This window comes from Lepeophtheirus salmonis, chromosome 1 (assembly GCF_016086655.4).
Source record: "Lepeophtheirus salmonis chromosome 1, UVic_Lsal_1.4, whole genome shotgun sequence".
NCBI classification, from domain to species: domain Eukaryota; kingdom Metazoa; phylum Arthropoda; class Copepoda; order Siphonostomatoida; family Caligidae; genus Lepeophtheirus; species Lepeophtheirus salmonis.
The window spans coordinates 27,702,793-27,723,090 of NC_052131.2; the positions used below are offsets into that span (position 1 = coordinate 27,702,793).

The following is a 20,298-nucleotide window of genomic DNA, read 5'->3' on the forward strand; positions in this document are numbered from 1 at the left end:
TACCCCAATATCAATCACTAGAAGTTACTAATTTATCAAACCCTCAAATTACTGCTTCAGATCTATTAAACTATTTGTCAATACATTGTTCAACACACCTGACATTGCTTTAAATCATTTTATTGATATATAAAAGAATAAGTATTTCAAATTAATCAATCATAGTTATTTTGATATCAGCAACAACATGTGGAAATTTCTACTATTGGTTGGTTTTTTCGTCATCTCGATAGACTCGCAGAGTAAAATTTGCTTCCAGCACATAAATTCATGTGAATAATTTTTTTTTTTAAATGTTTTAGTGACAAAAGTCACAACTGGACCTATGGTCAAAACTACAGTAGCCATTAAGAGCTCCACAACCACTCCATCAAAAACAACGCCTCCCTCTTCCTCAACAAGTACTTCCCAAGCCACAACCTTATCCCCCACAACATCTAGTATAACAACAACAGCTCCAAAAGGTTGAGCCATTTCTACCATTTATTTAAATAATATTTTGTTGTTTATTATGTTTTCAGTGTGCTGCGATCTTTTTCCACGTTTTTGTAAAACAATACATAGTTGCAGGAGCTATCGAGCTAGAAAATATTGCCCTAAGACTTGCGGAAGATGTCGTATGTTAATTAATATTTATTTAACAATTGCATTTCACTAATTAATGATTCAATTTTTGTAATGCTAGGTCCAGTGACTAAAAAGCCATGTAAAAACAGATGGGGATATTGGTGTCAATACTACAGGAATTATTGTAACTATTATAAAGTGCGAAAGAATTGTAGAAAAACATGCAGAAGATGTCATTAAAAATACAGATAGTAATCGTTATTTCAACTGTTATTATATTTTTTATCTTCTATAAATAAGCTAATAAACGTTTTTTTCGAACATTGTATTTTTTTTCAATGCTTTAAAAAAAAATAGTTTGGATACATATTTATATTTAACTAATGACCGTTCAGCTTATTAACTTCAATTCTACATTTGATTACATTAGTCGTCCATAATGTTTTTTTTAAACCTTTACTATCATTAGTTGATGGAATCCCTTATATTTCAATTATGTCTTAATTAACTAATTTGCAAGTCTGAGTCGAGTCCTAATTCAATATATATAGAAACCCTTATTTTCTACTTCTCGGACGAAAATACATTTACAGTGGATCCCATGTACAATAGGCAAAATGATCGGGTCGTAAGATTTGGAGAAGTAAACTGTAACCTCAATGAAGTATCTGCGACCAAACATCCGGTCTCAGTAATGAGGCTCGGGTTTGTTTCATCTAAAAGTCTCAAAATATAGTAAAATGAATACAGATTGACTAGCAAAAATTACTACATGATTTTGCATACCAAAGTGTTTCCTTAGATCACAAAACAAAACAATCAAAGAAAGCTAACTATTGTTTTCAACAGGAAGGAAAAGAAAGTTATGGTCAAAGGACTTCTAGTCACTGCAGAGCCCCGACCTGAACACCATAGATTATAGCATCTCGTGGCAAATTGAAGGCAAGGCCTGTAGACAACGTCACTGCAGTATTGAGTCCATAAAGCAATCAGTTGAGAAAGAGTTGTGATCAATGCTGAAGCACTACGTTGTGCAAGGCGTTCTGGGATCGCATGGAGTGTGAAATTGAGACCGAAGGTGCTCAAATTTATAAATAGTCTTGAATAAAGAGTAATAATGAAGTTCCAATTAAAAAAAAAAAATGTAGAATTTAATTTAAAGCTACGAGGTGTAATTACATAATTGTTCAACGTTCGTTATGTTCCAAGACTATCGGATGGCCCAGTACTTGATACCATGAGCATAAGTAGTTTGTTTAATTGCAAATTTTGTTATAATGTAATGGATTATATTTAAAATAATTTATTTTAAATTCATAATAATACATTACGTAAAATAAACACTACAGGCCCTATATTATAATACTCTTTTGTACTGAAGAGGCTTAAACTTTAATAAGAAATATTATTTAAATCTTTGCTAATAACTAAATATACGATGGATCGTATATAATCAAATACAACTGCCTCCCATTTTAAAAAGCTAAGAATCTGACTGATCAATTTGGAGTTGTAATCATTTACGAACAAGTTGTGGATTAATCTTGTTTTAGCCCCTGTTGATTAATGCTTTATTTGATCAAAAAGGCTTACTTGTGAGATACATATTCATTTGTATAAAAAAATAATTGAGTTTTAAATTAATGATTCATCAAAATTGTTATCAATACGAGCGTTTAAAAAAAGTGATTTTTATGGACGACAAACTAGACATGCCTTAATAATGAATAGTTATAATTCTGGATTTTGTATCTAATGTAGACAAACTTTATGACACGCGATTTTTAAGAAGTAAATAAGTCATAATATAACTTCGTTCATTCATCGGAATGTGAGCCATCCCTTTATGCATTTATTATAATATCGGAGCAAATATCAAAATTTCAAGTCTTTTTTTCGATACCAAAACGATATTGAATATTTAGCCCAATATATCGGTTGTCCAATTTCGATCTGATATCTCATCCCTCGTCTATTAACATCATCATATTATACTTTTGCATATAAGTCTCAACCCGTGTGATTTGGTTACATAGCCAGAAACGAAAATAATAATAAATGGTTTACTGATATCTTCACGCAACTCTTCCTCCTCTATATGATATACATGGTTTATAGCTAAAAGCTTTCTTGAACAGTATTACGTGTGACCGGTTCAGTCGTGAGTTATCGTGCGTCGAGTATTGAGGTCTCAAAGGAAGAAATTCGCCAAAATTTAACATTTTTACTACATAACTGGAAAATACAGGTCAAAAGTGAAATAGAAAGTTTGCAATGTATAAAGGGCAATACTTTTTATGCTCGTGCTGCACAACTGTGGTTCGAGCGATTTTGTTTTGGTTTAGTTTAGGGGAATTATGCTCCATGGTTTTGCAGGCTTGTCATCGGAAATGTCGGTAAAATCAAAGAAAATATCGAGATAGACCGTAATGTTAGGAGTTGCAATACCACCCAGAAGTTGAACATCGATCATAAAACCGTTTTGAACTATTTCCAGTATTCAAAAAATAACTCAATTTTGGGGTCCACACGAACTGACGAAAAATAATCGCATGGACCAAATTTCCATCTGAGAATAATTACAGCTTTAATCGGAAAAAAATCGATCTATTTTTAAAGCAGATTGCCAATATGTCAATGTCAAGTGACAGAAACCCAATGAGGTGTCCCAGAACATGGCAAAGCTAGGATTGACTGCCAAGAAGATAGTGTTTTGTGTTTGGTGGGATTGGCAGGGAATAATCTACTGAGCTGTTCCCCTATGACCAAACGTATATTCTGCCCTCTACTGTAAAAACTATACTGCTTGAAGCTGGTGATCGGACAGGAGCGGCCAGCATTGATTAATAGGAGAGTAATATTATTTCATTTAGACAATACCAGGCTGCACATATCTTCGATGGCGCCCTGATCCACCGGGAGCTCAGATGGAAACTTCTTATGTATTTTTATCAATGAAATGACATGGAAAAAATGATTTACACAGCGAATGACTTCCCACCAAAAAATTATAAAATAATATGCAATACTGTTGATCATTTAGGAATATCTAACAACCCTTCATACGACCTCTGCAACCCTCTAAAATGTACAATTAAGGATAGAATGATCCAGAAATAATATGTGATGTCATTATTTGATCCGTATCTCACTCCTAAGCAGTTCTATCTGAGATACCGGGTCACCTTTGGAGTGTGTTATATATCGAAAGAGTCGTCTTGCAAAGAATGTAACAAAAAGGAAACGCTCGCCCATGTCTTTCTTGACTCCAAGCAACTGCAACTGATATGGATGGAAAAACCTCATAGACTCACTCACTATCTAGTGAGAGGGCCCACCCTAGAGGAAAAAATTATAGTTTTTAACGGCGTGGCACTAAACCTATGGCAAAATTGCAAAACATGATTGCAAGGTCGAATTTTTGAAGATGTTAAATTCACACAAATATAGCTCACGCTGCTCCTATCAAATTTAGTTTTTTTTTAAATCCTTTTTTATGATTGTTTTTATTTTTTTATTTGATGATTATTTCACTAATATGTAAAATCCTGTTTTTATATCATGTTTTTTAGGTGAGCTCTTATATTTCATTTCTGGCCTCCCTGTTTTCTTTTTTGTAATTTTGTCCTTATAATATGTAGTGTCGACTTTTTTTCTGTTACATTTATTAGGATTTATTTTTAAAAAAAACCCAAGCAGAGAGTCGTCTCCATAAAATAAATGGATAATAATAATAATCAATTCTTCGTGATTTTTACGTTTTTATTTATATAAGTCTTAGAAAACATATAAAATGTATATTACTTTGATTTTCAAATTAGTATTAAAAATTGGTAATATTGAGAAATTGAAGTAAATGTGTAATCTTTTGAAAATATATATAACTTTTCCCCAAAAAATGGGTAGATATAAGATAAAATAAGATTGACAAATGGGAGTTTACAATTTTAGTACTGCGGTCCTCGCACCTAGATTGTTTCTTTACCTTCATTTCACTGGATAATCTAGATATTAAAATATAAAATATGTATTTTCAAAAATTATTATATATTTTTTAAATGTTTTTTTTTTTTTGCATTCATTAGTGTGTTTTATCTATACTTTTTGCCCAAAAACTATACAAAATTATTAAAAATGACATTTTTGAAAAGCTTTAAGGGGGATTAGGGAGGATATAGGAGATACTTAAATCACTAAAAAAAATAATTTTCGAGCTTATCATATCTTAGAGCAGGAGTAAAAATGCCGAGACATATCAAAATAAAAAATTATATAGGTCTAATGGGGCATATTTGGCTTAAATTGGATGATTTCAATACTTCTTATTAAGTACTGAAGTAAAGGGGAAAATATGAAATTACTTTTTTCTCCTTTTAATATATATAAATACACGATTTGAATGCATAATTATGAAGCAAATGGGTGCAATTGATAGGGGGAATATGGAGGGATGTATTTTTCAGATTTTATGAATCCATAATAATTCCATTCCCCAATATTTGCAACATTTATGCAGAGCGCTCTTGAATTGTAGTTGTTCATGATATATAGATGCATGTATTTAATCGTTAATTCTTCTTCATTATCACGGGAGGTTGGAAACTTTTCTGTCTTTCATAATTTAAAAAAAAAAGTAGAATTCGTCTCATAAAAGAATATTTACAAAATGGCGTTATCATCGTTATTTTAAAAAAATATATATAAAATACTTTTATTATCCTTAAATTAACATATTAAAAGCGATAATGATTTAGGAAATTCAGAAAAAAATAGGCGATATAGGTCATTTATTAATGAGTCAAATAAAAATACTATATTTTAAAGATGATATAAAGATGCCTGGAAGCTTGATAAGTTTAAATAACCTATTGCCATATCCGTAGCATTGAATGTAAGATGATATATACTATTAATAGACATATTTTTTATTTAATCATTGGATTCATTCTAGAAAAATTATGCAAGCATATCCAAATAAGTTTATTTTGTATTAAATTAACAAAATTTGAAGAAAATATGATATGATTACATATTGCAATTATTTGTGATCGTTATAGAAAAAATATGGAAACAGCCCAATCTTGTATTTGAAACACTCTAATTTTACCTTACTCTTATAGATTGGACCTTTAAAGCATCTCATATGAGAGTTAGACATGAAAAGGTGGATGTTATTGTCTCATCCCACCTGCCTTTCTAAAAAAAAAAATGACGGACTTTATAAGATATTTCCTTTTTACAATATAAAAATTTAATTAATTTAATATGTATGAAGACTTTGTACATAACAAGATATTTTCCTACTCCTTAAACCCATAATTTTGAATTAAACAACACTCTAGATTCGTACTAGACTCTAGAGCAAGACGAAATACCAGAATATAATTAAACTTATCTTTTCACATAATATTAAGTAAAGTACTCCAGACTATTGATTAATAAACAGAAATTAATCAATAAATGCTGCATGTACCAATTAAAATTAATTTCTTTTTTGTTTTAAAAATGTTGGCGAAGTATTTTTAAACATGAAATATATTTTGAAATTTTACTTCACAAATTCATATAACAAACTAAAGTACTATACTGTAATATTAGTGAGAATGTCATCTCTTAAAGCAAACTTAGAAATTTAGAAAGTTTTTCAATAAACAACAACCAAAAGAAAGTTTCACTGCTAATACATTTATATCCATCGTAGAAGAGGAAGAGTGCAATAACTGACTGAAATGCAACTTCTGATATGACCAACTCTTGGCTTCAAAAAAATTTCCCTCATCTAGTAAAAAGAAAATCATTCCAGGACTACTCGACCAAATTAATACACTCAAATTAACATTACTTTTTCTATGGTTGTATAAATTTAATTTGTCAATAACCTCATAGTCAATACGAGAATAAATACATTACATAAGAATAATTATTACACTTTTATTGATTATTATTTACATCTATTATTTTATTTCAAAATATTATAAGTATAAATTAATGGGCTATATTAAAATTATCTTAAAGCTGTCCTAAAGTTTGGTGAAGACGGTTGTGTGTTACAACGTTCCAAAATGGAGGTAAGAAAATGGACAATTTGATACATTCTTCATTATCAGTACAAGCAAGGAGAAGTAAAAAAACAACATTGGACCCAATACAGTATCGAATGCTACAGCAAAGCAGTGGTTCTAAGGATTCTGTTCTGGTAATGTGAACGTTGAAATTGTCGATAAAATAATGGAAATTGTCGAATTGGTTCAGTATGTGAGCACTTATTTCATTGCTCAAAAACTAAAGATTAGATAGAAAACCGTTTGGAACCATCAAAATGTGATAATCCCAACTATGTGTCGAGGTAATGCAATAAAACGCACAGAACTTTTCACTTCAGCTATAATTAAAATGGTCAATTTTAGAAAATATGAGCATCATCTAACTTTAAATTAGACTTTTACTTTTCAAAGAAATAAATGTATTTTCCAGTGTATTTCTGTAATTTTTTGCATTGTAAAAATCGGAAGACTTAAAGATAAATTAGGATTTATAATCGCTATATACGCTCAAATTTCCATCTTTTTACTTTCAGGGATGTGAAATCGCAGCTTCGCTATATTTTCTTATGACTCATTTAAACTTAGTACAGTCTGGTACAAGAAAACTCGTTGTATTCCGCAGACGTTTGTACTCTTGCATAGACAATAATGTCAATGCCATCGTCCCACTTGAATGTTGAACATTGTTTTCTGCTATGAAATTATTTAAAGTGAGCGGAGGCCATTAATAAAGGAGGATCTTCCGAATTCAATAATTTTCTTAAGAGTAAACTGCAATATGTAACTATCTGTTTTTTTTATTTTTTTCTAAAACAGTATTTGAAAATATATATACATAAGCGAAAAAAAATGTTTGGTATTGAAATAGGTATGTAAAACGATTTGTAAAAAATTAGATTTGATGCAATAACTAACGTTACTTGATGCTTGATGTATCCTTTTCTTCTGATTTCAGTGATTTCGACAGGAATTTTCTCCGCTCCTTTAATTTTACATCGACTTTTGTAAAAAAAAAAAAAAAAAAAAAAAAAAAAAGGAATTGGGACTTGTACTAAGTTTAAATGAGAGAAAAAATTGATACATAAATGGTCCATGTCAGCTTCATATAAAATTCTTTAAAAAATGATAGCAAGTTACACCTAATATTAATTATTTCAATCTTCTCTCTATTCCAAGAGGAGAAAATATTTGAAGCGCGCTTTATGTTGTTAACAAATCTAGTTTTGGAGATAATTATTATCTCCGTTTTTATTAAAATCCTAAATATGTTACTTAAGTTTCAACTACTCATATACTTTTGTATTTGACCCCCTTTGGAGAGTATGAGAGCGTTTTTCTTCTTTTTTTCTTGTGTTTATCAATTAATAGACAGATTAAAATATCTGTACACATATAGGTATCTATCTATCCAAGTGTGTGATTTACCAGATTGAAAATAAAACAAAGAAGTTCGTTTTAAGACTCTAGGTTACACTCAACAAGTACTTAAAGATCATTTCATTATAAGTGGAAAGGTTTATAGGCAATTTTTTTGAAAAAACTAAATTTTAATGATATACAGTGAATAAGCGATAAGTATGTTGGGAAGGAATAATGAAGTACTATCAGGTTTTTTCAAATCTTCAATAGTGAGTAAGTTAGATAAAATTTTGCATGTTGGGTCAAATAGAGTTACAAAATATTAAATATGAGGTGGAATAAAAAAAATTGATCACATCACTGATAAAAATCTATCTATATATTTATTTTTCTCAAAATTGAAGAATAAGTTTCATACCAAATATGATACTTGAAAGAACGACAAAAAATAAAAAAATAACATAAATACTAATGGGTTTTTGTTGAACCTTTTTCTTTATTTCCTTTCTCTATGTATTTTTCAAACAACCCTCTGAGATTTGATTTTGCCTGCTTATACCTAAAAGAAATGATCTTTTATAAGTACTGAATAGTTCTTATTTCACACAAAAATATATGTATATTATGAATGAATTGGAAGAAGCCACTCTATACGTGCTTCTATTCCCCAGGCCTTTTAACTTTTTAGTTGATGACTATGACAATATGCTCCCACTACACTCCACATCAATATTTTCCCTACTTTTATTTTATACATTCTTCATATAAAGCTCATTTGAGGATTGGTTGAGCGATAATAATAATAATTGTTGTTCATATTTCATTAAATATCTTTCACTTTGCCTATATAAAAACCCTGTCAATAAATTTTTAATAAAGTTTCTAACATAATTAATTTTGACAAATTTCATAAAAATAAATATGGAGAATATGATATGCAGCAAGGATAATTTTCTTATGATAACAAACATTTTAATCACTTTGTTCTATATTTATGATCTCTTAACTTTTTCTTAATCCAAATTTTAAAGCCGGATATTTCATCTCCAAATTATGAATTCCTTATTCTTAATTTGACAAGTATATGCTATGTTAAACGTTATTTATGAACAAGAAATAAATTTATTTATAAGGAAATTTACTCGTATATATACTATTTGGGACTAAAGTTTTAATATTTTTGTTATTAATTTATTCCATAAAATGAATCATAAAGTTAACACTTCACTTACAAAGTAATTGTGAATTCATTAAATTAAAAAAATAATTAAATAATTGATCCAAGAATAATTTTTTGAATGTGCGCACAATATTGAGAATTTGACTGTATCTTAGCAAAGTAGTCAACCTCATATATATATACTTTTTTTTAAAGATGTACTCTGAAATAACATTTCCATATTCATAAAAAAAATCGAATATTTATATTGAATTGCCTGCTTGCAATGCATTCTGATAATTTGAAAATTAAGTTTGCAGTGGAGGAAATTAACTATAAACCCAAAAAAACTGTCTTTTTGTTAAATTTTGAAATAAAATAGCGCAGTGAAGGGTTAAAGAGAACGTAAATGCAAAAAAGTATTGAAAAAAAGAGACAAAATTTTATTTACCGAATAAAAGTTTTACAATAATTGTTTAATTCAATCATTTTAAATATATATACATTTGTGCTTCTTTTTAAATTATATACTTTAGTTACAAAATTAAAGGTATAATTTGTATTTTTGGTTTCTATTGGATATAACATATTGATTATTTCAACTATTTTTTCAATGATCACTGAAAAAAAAATAATTATTTCTTAGATCAGTTTTACTGTTATAGTACCAGATATCCCTCTTCCAAAATTGTCATTTAAACACTTAATTACAAATTTTTTGTGATGTGATAATGTGGCCTTGATGTTTTTCTATGAATGGGAATGGGAAAAAAACATCGAACAAAACTGAAAGAAAATGTCTTTTCATCAACAATAAAAAGGTGTTTTTCTTTAGTTAAATCATTCATAAAGCAGCCAATGGACCGTAGATCCATGAAGACTAAAAAATACATCTTTATACCTCAACTAAATGAAAAATAAAATTGTGCAAATGATGTTCTTTTTTATTTCCTTTGCTTAGCAAGTAGAATTATTTAACTAAATTGAGTAAATAAAAAATCTCCAAGATCTTTTGAAGATTACATTATGGAAATATACATTATACGACTCAATATTATAAGCAAAAACATAATTGTAAATTGGTATTTTCCATAAGCAATAATAAGGAAAGGCATAATTCAATTGGTTTTCACTTTTACTTAAAACTGAATGGATACAAATCCCACATTACATCCCTCTTATATATCTTTACTCTTATTTTTGTGAGGGCCCTAGAATTACTTACTACGTTCTTGTAAATAAATTATAGGATTATCAAACGTATGTGCGTATGTTTTATTATATAATTGTACGCTAAGCTTTATAAAGCAAGTTCGAATTGCTTTAATGTCCTCTTCAAATAAGCCTATATAACCAGCTATTAATTAATTACTTCAAAATTACTTGTAAATTTAATAAATATGCATACTTGAAAAGAAGGAGGCCCACTAAGTACATGTCGATTACCAGCCCTTAATGCCATTGAGCTCTTCTGGTTATACCGCCTGTATCTCCTCAATTTTTACAAATCTCCGTCCATTTATAGGTCTCTTCAGTTTTGGGTTAAACAAAAGTCACATGGGACCAAATCTGGTAAATATGGTGGCATAGCATGATTGTAGTGTTGTATTTGGACAAAAAACTCTCAACGATTCTTTGTATTAAAATTAAGCAGTTTCGTGACAAACTTTGCTGACACTCGTATCATACCCAAAACGTCTGAAAAAATTTATGGCACGAGCCAACAGATATGTCAATACCCTTAGCAACTTCTTTTTACACATTCGAATGTTTTCATCTGATGTTGACGTGCATGGTCGTCCAGAGCGAGGCTCTTCATTGGCATCTTTCCGGCCATCTGGGAAGAGTTTGTACATATTGTGAACTGTTTTTTTAAGCCTGGAAACATTTTTATCGAATACATAATGTACATGGTCCTACTGAAAAGAGCATTTCCCTGTGACGTCTGCATTTTGGATGTCTTCTATCTTCAAGCCCTAAAAAAAGTTCTCAATTTGTACAAATTTTATACAAATAAAACCCTTTTTCATATAGACCGGAGGTTTTCAAACTTTTTTAGCTCATAAACCACTTGCAATATATTTCTTTTTCGAAGACCCCCATTATATTATATATAAGCAATTAATTTTATTTGTCTTTGAAAGATTACACAAAGATTCTCACATTGAAGGGGTTATTTTTAAATTGTATAAAGTAGGAGACTATAAAAAACTATTTAAAAAAAATCACAAAATCAAATTACATAATATTCAGATTAGAACTAAACTAATTTAAAAATGAGAAGATTATTACCATCATAAGATTGCAACAAAATAATGATTTAATTATCAATATAAAGGATAAGTTTGATGCTCTGACAATAATTTGACAAAAATTGCTTTGAAGTTAATCTCTAAGTTCATTTATTTGTAATCTATTTCGTTTTTTGTAAAAAGATTGGCATCTGAGCTGAAACCCCTTTCCCTACAGAATGAAGATAGATAAGCTATAAATAATGATTGATTGTTGTTAAAATATTCTTCACTTTATTTTGCTTGCTTAATTTTCACTTCTTTTCTTTCATGTCGCTATCTGTTTATCTTTCACGGTATCCATTGAATAGCTGGCAAACATAGTTTGACAAATCCTTGCGAGGAAATAAAATTTAGTTTTAGATCTTGTAATAAAAATATGATCCAGCAAAATAAACAATGGAGTCTGATTAAAATAAGATAACTTTAATTTGGAAATGGTATAGCCCTATCAGATAAATATCAAAGCCCAACTTGACCCTATAATAATATGCCAGAATTTCCAAGAATTTTTAATTAAAAAGAGAACCTTATATAATTATTGAATTGAACTATAGCTATGAATATAATCTCTTGTCATAGTTGATTGACCCCTACCTTTCTATTACCTTTAGGTAGATAAAGCTTCATAAAGCGAAGAACCAAACAAGACAATTATGTATCAATTACATAAAAATCAATTTGTATTAAATAGAAGATATTTACTTATTTATTTATTTTCTACTGGCAAAACTGTTCGGATCAGAAGTGCTGACTTTATGTCAGTGATTTTTTTAATATTTGTAATACATTTCTAGAAGGATTAAATAAAACATTTTCATCGTAAACGTTTTCGCCTTTCAATAGTAATGAAATAAATGCTACTTAAAATAGATTAATTCTTGGGTCGCCTTTTTATAATATTCCAATATTAGATGTATATTATCAATGAAAATGTGCAATAGCTATCGGAAAAATGGAGTGTAGTCCTATAATTTAGATAAAATGAAGCAAGTATTTATTCAAATGTCGGTGTAGGTAGATTTTACGAGCGTAGTTTTTTTTATCATACATCCACTTGTACTTCCCTGTGCTTCAAGAATAAAATATATTGCAGTTATTTGAGTTGATTAAATCTATGATGTGTCGTTACCTATAGTGTATCAAGCAACTTTTCTTCCAAAAATAAACAGAAAAAAAGCCGAAAATCCTCTGGAAGTTAGCCAAATAAGTTAATGTACTCCCAGATTATTAATGTCATATTATTTCTTCACAATTTTGAAAATAAAATATACATTTGTTCCCAAAATTATTCAAACACGTATTAAATTTTGTGATGAAACTAATGCATCTTTGTCAAGTTTGTTTATGAATTATATGTACCAACTAGTGAAAGATCCCAGCTTTTGGTCAACCGTCTAGTGGTCTGATGAGATGAAGTTAAAGCTATTTGGTCATATCGATGTTCAGTATGTCTGGAGGAATAAAGGAGAAGCATATAAGCTGAAGAACACTGTCCCCACTATAAAGCATGGCGGGGGTAGTATAATGCTATGGGGATGATTCTCTTCCAGTGGCACAAAGAACCTCGTCAAGGTCCTAGGAATCATGAAGAAGGAAGATTACATCAAGATTATTGATGAAAACTTGAAGGAGTGATAAACTGATAAACTCAAGAAAACAAGCAAAATAATGATTCAAAACACAATGCTAAGGTGTAGTGAAGATATGGTTTAAGGATAACAATATCAACATTCTAGAATGACCGAGTCAAAGTTCAGACTTGAATCCTTTCAAGATCTTGTTGCCAGACTTAAGACAATAGTGATGTCTAGGAAACCGACCAACCTAACTCAGCTCGAGGCCTTTTCCAAGGAAGAATAGGTAAACATTCCATTGGACACATGTAGGAAACTTGTGGAATCGTACAAAAATTATCTAGAAGCAGTCATAAAAACAAAGACTATAATTGTCATTCATTCACTTCTTGGCCACATATAATTTATTAAAAAAAATATGAGAAAAATGCATTAGTTCCAACACAAAAATTAACAAATACTCTTATTTCGTAAAATAAAAATCCTACAAAATATTAAATACGATACTGTATTATAATATTGCTTATTTTTATTTTATTAAAAGGGTAGCTATACATTTGGAAACATACCATAAGCATTGTATAACTTATTACTTATTTATTTAGTAAAAAGAATAAATAACAGCTGACAAAAAAAATATGAAGTATTTTTTTGTTAGCGAGGTGACGCTCTGATGAATTTGTGAAGGTTATTCCTTCTATTATTGTTATTACTCAAGTTTCCCAAAAAATATACAATTAAAGGCGATTAAATTAGTGGTACTATATTTATACATATACAGTTGAGTCAAACCTATTAAAAGGGTAACCATACTAAAGAAATCAGTTTGAAAATTCTCGAAAAACAAACTAGAAACTAAAACTCTAATTACATTTTCGTAATCAGCGCGTCAAGTACTAATAGAATTTAATTTTTTTTTTTAGAAGTAAAATTTTATTGATACCTGTTTTTTCTTATTGATAATAAGTCTGTCAATTCCTTTTAATCTTAGTTTTACATTGACAAAGTTTCCTTCAATATTTTTAACTCCATATATATGTATTTTTAATTACCCCCCTTATATCAATAAGAAACTTTGAGTAGTATCCAATTTGATTCATTCCAAACTTTGGATTTGCTCCGGATATTTCATGCTCTTCAAAACCAAAAAGAATAGCCTTATCGTATATATGAACATGTTTTAATCCTTCAACGCAAAAATACTTATCTTCAATCATGATGACAAATACCTCCCTTTTAAACCTCTTGTCCCAGCAGTGCTGCCACTCGTAGGGAATTAATCTGTCGTAGGGATAAGTTTATTATTGAAGGAAAATAATTCACTACGTAGAGATATTTCATCCCTGCTTTTTCTTTAGTAGAATATGAATACCACGCAACCTCGTAGGGTAAACATACTTCATAAATCATAATATAACTATGAGAGGGAAGAGTTTGAATTATGTAGCTTGGTAGTTTTGGTTTATCGTGATTTATATGTATATGTTCGACAGAACATTCGTATAATGGATCTTTATCCACCCATTGTTACAATGAATCCATATCTTCTCATTTTAATATCCTAAGATATGCTCAAGAATCTTGAACCTTTAAAGTAAGATCTTTGTCTTACTCATTGGTTCTCATCTACTTTAACGGGCGTATCATTCATTGTGGATATACATTTTAACATAAATTCCGATATAGTGACTTCCAATCTCGTAGATCATCACTTCAAAAATACATCAGTTGCTCAAGGGTTTTTATGGAATCCTCTTATACTGATGAATTTCTATATAGACTTAGAACTAGAATAATCAAATAATAGACAGAAAAAGGAACCCAGTGAGTTCTTTTTCTCTATTCAATGCTACTTCATTGAAAATCTTAAATATTTTAATAATAAATTCAGTTCTATTTTTTATTCTACTCTTTTGAAGGACCCCCTGATTTGTCCATAATAAACATAACAAATAAATTACTCGTCTCTAACACAATGATAAGTGCTATCAATTTCATTTAAATGGCGGAACGTTTAATGTAAGTATAAGTCATATTATAGGAAAGAGTTTGGATTGAGTTACTCGGTAGTTCTAGTTTATCCCTGATGTAGATGGATTTCTTCTTCACAAATTAGAATCTGTATCCACTCATTGTTCTAATGAATTCATTACTTTTCAATTGTATATTCTAGATATTCGCCTCCTACCTTAAATTTGATGTACAGAGTTTGGAGGAATATATCATGGCTCAATCTTTGGATATCATCTTCTTTAATGGAAGCATCATTCATTTTTTATCAAGATACACATTAACATCAAGGATCGTGAAAGGGACTTCCAACCTGTCTCAAGAATGAATATATCCGCCCCTCCAGAGCTATTTGTATTTCCAATATAAAAACCATCTCCTACTACCTCTGCTATTTTTGATAACAATAATTAAAGTTATTATATGACAAACTATATCTTAGTTTGGAACATTCTACTCCCAGGACACCCGTCCTCCGTCCTATTGACTCCTGAGACATTAATTTTCAAAGATCACCTTAACAATTAATCCATCTCCATCCCTTTTGATTCGTTCTTTCTAATTAGTTAATGTAACTGTTTATAATAAAAGAATCTATAATTCTTTATCTTGATTTTTAAATAATTCACACAGGGTACTTATAATATTCCTCATAGGTAAATACTCTTGATTCCTTTATATTTTCTATCTCGTCTAGTCTAAATTGTAAATGTACTTTAAAATTAAATAGAATCAATAACAAATTTAAGATTATGAATATTATTTAACAATTGGACCATGCGATAATGATTTTTCTCTTGCCATATGTGTGATGCCGTTGGCTTCATTGCTTAAATTTCTAAATTAAATTTATCTTTAACAATAAATTCGATGTGTCTATAAGAATATACTCCATCAAAAATTGTTGTTACTTTTGATATGAAGGAAGCGACTATAACCAGGACATAAGATAAGTGCTAATAAAAGAGAATATCCCCGTATTTGAATTTAAAACTCCAGACAATTTCCCCAAGTATTAAAAGCTTGCCATACAAATACAGTTATCATGTATAATTCTTCTATATACTACAGTTTTTCCAGAGCATACACGTTACTACAAACTTCATTGACTTCCCTTCTGTTTTAGTTTGAATCTGTTCAGCAATAAAAGTTATTTTTCTTTGAAAATTGTCTTTTTTATTTTTAATGGTATTTAGAATTGTTATTAACTGTTCAAGCTTTGATTAAAGTATATAGAGAATCTATTCATTCAAATTTATAGTATTTATGTCTAAAATGTTTGCTGCATAATCGTAAATTTTTACTCCCTTCCTAATATATTTAAGTATAATAATATAGTCTTAATACAGCTATGGGGGAGAGTTTCTTTTTTTTTCATAGGCAGCCTTTGACAAAAATATTATCTTCCATAGTAACCTAATCTACACTTTGGAGAAAGAAATGTAGCAGGCATTGTTGTCAATTAATTACGAATATTGAAGTCCAATCCAATAATAATTGACTGCAACATTTCAATTCCTTTCAAAGCCAATTTCCTACTATTAGCTAGGTAATAGTAATATTTTCCCACCTCAACAGTAGCCAGCAATTATCTGTGGTATGTCCTCTCTTTTATATGTCCCAATCTTAGTCCAACAAAGACTTTCTTTCATAACCATAATCATAACTTATCAATTAAGGTTGTATAGCGTAGAATGCTGCTCCCAATATTAATCCATTACACTGGTCAAGAATTTTTTTTTTTCCTTGCATAGACTGTGACAACGGATTCTTATAGAATTTGGGCCGTTGATTCCGAATATATGCTTAGATTTCCCACATCACATGAGGTTGTTGTGATATCTGATATTTAATATTTGTGGATGTTTACATAAAAAAGCCTATAGTGATACCACGTGTTCCTGTTATGTGTGTATCTTTCTCTCCCTTTGACTCGAGTACTTAACGTGTCTTAATATATATCTCGACGTGTGCCAGCTCTTTCTTTAGCAATCAATACATCCTTTATTTAATCCAATGTATACCAGTAAAACTCTCATTGGATATTATTTCTTGTGTTGCTCTCATTTGGATTTAGTATACGTTGGAGATTATAAATTAAATATTTTTTTAAATCACCATCATAGCTGTTTACGAAATCCGAACGCATTTATATAAGTGTATAAGCTAGCCATGTCCACATCCTCACGGAGAAGAAAGTGCTGTAGCGACCCAGCTATATTCTGCTATATCTGTGGATGCTTCACTTTATCAGCTCAAAGACTTAACATAACTCACTTGATTAAGAGTGTGTACCTAAGTTTTTTTAGAAATTTAAAGGACCCCTCAATTTTAAAAGAACACGCAATCACACGAGATATTTTAACAGTTCACTGTGTTAACAGTGAGACTGAATTGAAGTGCTTGGTGCAGTAATCAATTCAATTCAGTCTAAATGTTAAGGCAGTGATGAAATCAATAAATCAACAACGATAACGTTATCCATGCATGAAGTATAAAACTTCTGTTATAGGAAAATTTGAAGGCACAACTTAAATATGTACTGATGATTGAGACCACTACAAATTTTCGTCGAGGTTATCATCCATAAAATCTACATAGTACATCAATATAAGAAACCAAATATTAAGATATAATACTATACTCGTATCTACCAATATTCAGAATTATCACTAGTTATTTTGTATCTTCATAATAGATCCTCTTCACATTCCATCAATAATTATTAATTACTCATTCCAAATAGTAAATACTAAATATTATAAAAGGAAAGAGTAAAGATCCATTAGATCTAATATGCAGAGCTATATTGGAGTCCACCTTTTCAGTGTTTATGTCAAGTCCAAGTCATCATTCTCCGGGTTTTTCTAGTCCCAAGTCCTCATGCTCTGGGTACATGGGGAAATAAGTAATGTCTGTCTCTACCTGCAGTATCGTCTAAGGCAAGAAAAATATTAAGCTTAAATTTTTATTGATGAATGAGACCGCTACAATTTTCGTCGAGGTTTATCATCTATAAAATCTAAATAGTACAACCAATATCAAAACCAAATATTATGATATTTTTTGATATTATATTCGTATATACCTACCTTCATAATTCCAATTATTTATTTTGTATCTTTATTATAGATCCTCTTCATATCCCATAAATAATTATTAATTACTTATTTTAAATAATAAATACCAAATATAATTAAAGAAAAGAGTAAGAATTCATTAAATCAAATATTTAGACTGTATTAGTAATCATAAATTACTTTCTGACTCCATTGACTTAGAAATGCCAATGTGAAAGAAAAAAATGACAACAGCTTTCGTAAATAAGCATATATTGAGGCATGGAGTACTCTCGCTTCATCAGGTAACAAATGAAAAAATCTAGCCGCTCCTTTATAATAGCTTTTTGAACACTCCCTCCAGACAAGCCATCTGATGGGCAAAATGAATATAATTTAGAGAAGAAAAGAAAAAAGAATGATACTGAAAGATTAAAAGAAAACCTTATTGAAGAAATAATAGATAATGGGGTAGGAAACACATATCCAATGATAACTTCTTACTCAAACAAAATCAAAGTAAATAATCAAAAAAATGAAATCCAAGTTGCCCCATTTGGGAAAAAGTTTATTTGTATTGGAAAAATAAAGAAAATAAAAATCTCCAGGCATTAATTCTGAATGTCAGACATTACCAAAAATTATATGAGGAACTTTCTAAATACGAGGACGAAGTTCTTAGAGTTAACGATTGTAAGAGTTGCGATTGTTTTAGAAACCTGATAAACATTATCATCAAATTTAATGGTCTTGTAAGGAAATTTGAAGTTGAAAATTGAGTTTGTTGTAACGTGAAAGGCTTATAAAATCAAAGAGCTTTACAAAAACCTATTGAAGGGGTTATTAAAAACGGCTCAGAAACATATTTAATCATTGTAATGAGTGTTAGGACTCCACTATTCGAACCGTTTCAAACAAAAAAAAACCTTCTGGGAAAACAAATAGGACATCATTTGTCTTTAAGACAATAAATTGGTGAACTTTTCCTATTATTACATGAGGAAGATTTCTCCAATTTGATGTCTTAAAGACAAATGTCAGGATCCATTGACATTAAATGATTCAAAAGCTCATATCTGGATATTATATGTTTACCCCCTCCATATAACCCAAAGAAAATTGGATCATTAACGACATCCACAAAATTAAGGTAGCCCTATCTAATGTCAAAACAAGGACAAAAAGGTCCTATTTAAAATCAAAGTTTAAATTGATATTCTGCAAGAATTGCATGGGTACATTTTTTTTTCTTTTTGCTTCATAGGGTAGAAAGAAAAAAAAAAATAACACAAAATTTTTTCTTAATTATTAAAACAAAAATTTAACGTATATTGGGGAACTTTTTTTGTTTGTAAAATTATCTTCCAAGATGCCCCCATCATAACAAGGTTTAATAATAAAGTAGAAACGAAGAATGTTTATACATAAAGTATAAACTCGGGTACTTATTAGTTATTATATGATGAGCCAGAAAAGCAAGCGCCCTTGATGGATGACTGACACTTTTTTAGACAGAAGAAAGAAACAGAAGAATATGTTAAGTACAATGTCTAAGAAAATTTACAAAGAAAAAGGAGCAAATTCTGGATTTAGCGCCAGGCCAGAGCACTTATAAAAATACTAAAGCTTCACAATTTGGGAAATATAAGTTTTCACTTGAGAAACAGTTTCTGAAATACACTTATTGAATTATTTGTGCACCGTTGAAGATACATGCACCTTCACACTGACAATAAATAAACATAGTTCTTGTTATTTAAATATTGTTTTCATTTAAATAATCTCAGTCTTAGGTTAAAAAACGATCCTACCCATTTCTAATCAAATTGGAATCCTCGTTATCACTTTTCCGATTTATTTCATCTTCCTAAATTATACAAAGTGTGGAAATAATCAAAAATGTCGATACGTGGATTACTAATTATATTTCTGGTCTCAAAGAAACTATGCACTGTTTGCTCCATCTGTTGTATCCAGCTGATAGTGTGGTATTTACAAATATCAACTTTATCATAACATTTTGCTATTTACATGCGATTTGAATATTTTATAGTGATTTGAAATATTATTTTATGTAACAAAATGGAATAAGCACTTGAACTCTTTCGTTCAATCATTTTTAATAACTTTTGACGTAGATTATCAAGGCTACAGTGTATTGATGAACTTAACTCCTTATATAGCGTTCATGCACCATCCTATAGTACAATAAATAACTGGTATAACAATTTC

At 29.7% G+C, this 20,298-nt stretch overlaps 2 protein-coding genes across 7 annotated transcripts in view; one reads left to right on the top strand and one right to left on the bottom strand.

Annotated features, from left to right (window-relative positions):
- The window catches only part of LOC121121967 (uncharacterized), a 177,296-nt gene that overhangs the window by 96,081 nt on the left and 60,917 nt on the right, over window positions 1-20,298 (bottom strand). The gene's annotated exons all lie outside the window — the stretch shown is intronic.
- Window positions 85-888, top strand: LOC121126133 (uncharacterized). The gene is made up of 4 exons (XM_040721474.2): window positions 85-242; window positions 303-464; window positions 522-617; window positions 686-888. Exons 1-4 carry the CDS (start codon window positions 188-190, stop codon window positions 805-807), a joined length of 435 nt encoding a protein of 144 aa, XP_040577408.1. The 5' UTR covers window positions 85-187; the 3' UTR covers window positions 808-888.

Excerpts from the sequence above, each read along its gene's own strand:
- LOC121126133 (XM_040721474.2), top strand. The coding sequence starts at position 188 with ATGTGGAAATTTCTACTATTGGTTGGTTTTTTCGTCATCTCGATAGAC. Across the intron at positions 465-521 it reads AACAACAACAGCTCCAAAAG|TGTGCTGCGATCTTTTTCCA; the intron begins GTTGAGCCATTT and ends TTATGTTTTCAG. Across the intron at positions 618-685 it reads TAAGACTTGCGGAAGATGTC|GTCCAGTGACTAAAAAGCCA; the intron begins GTATGTTAATTA and ends TTGTAATGCTAG.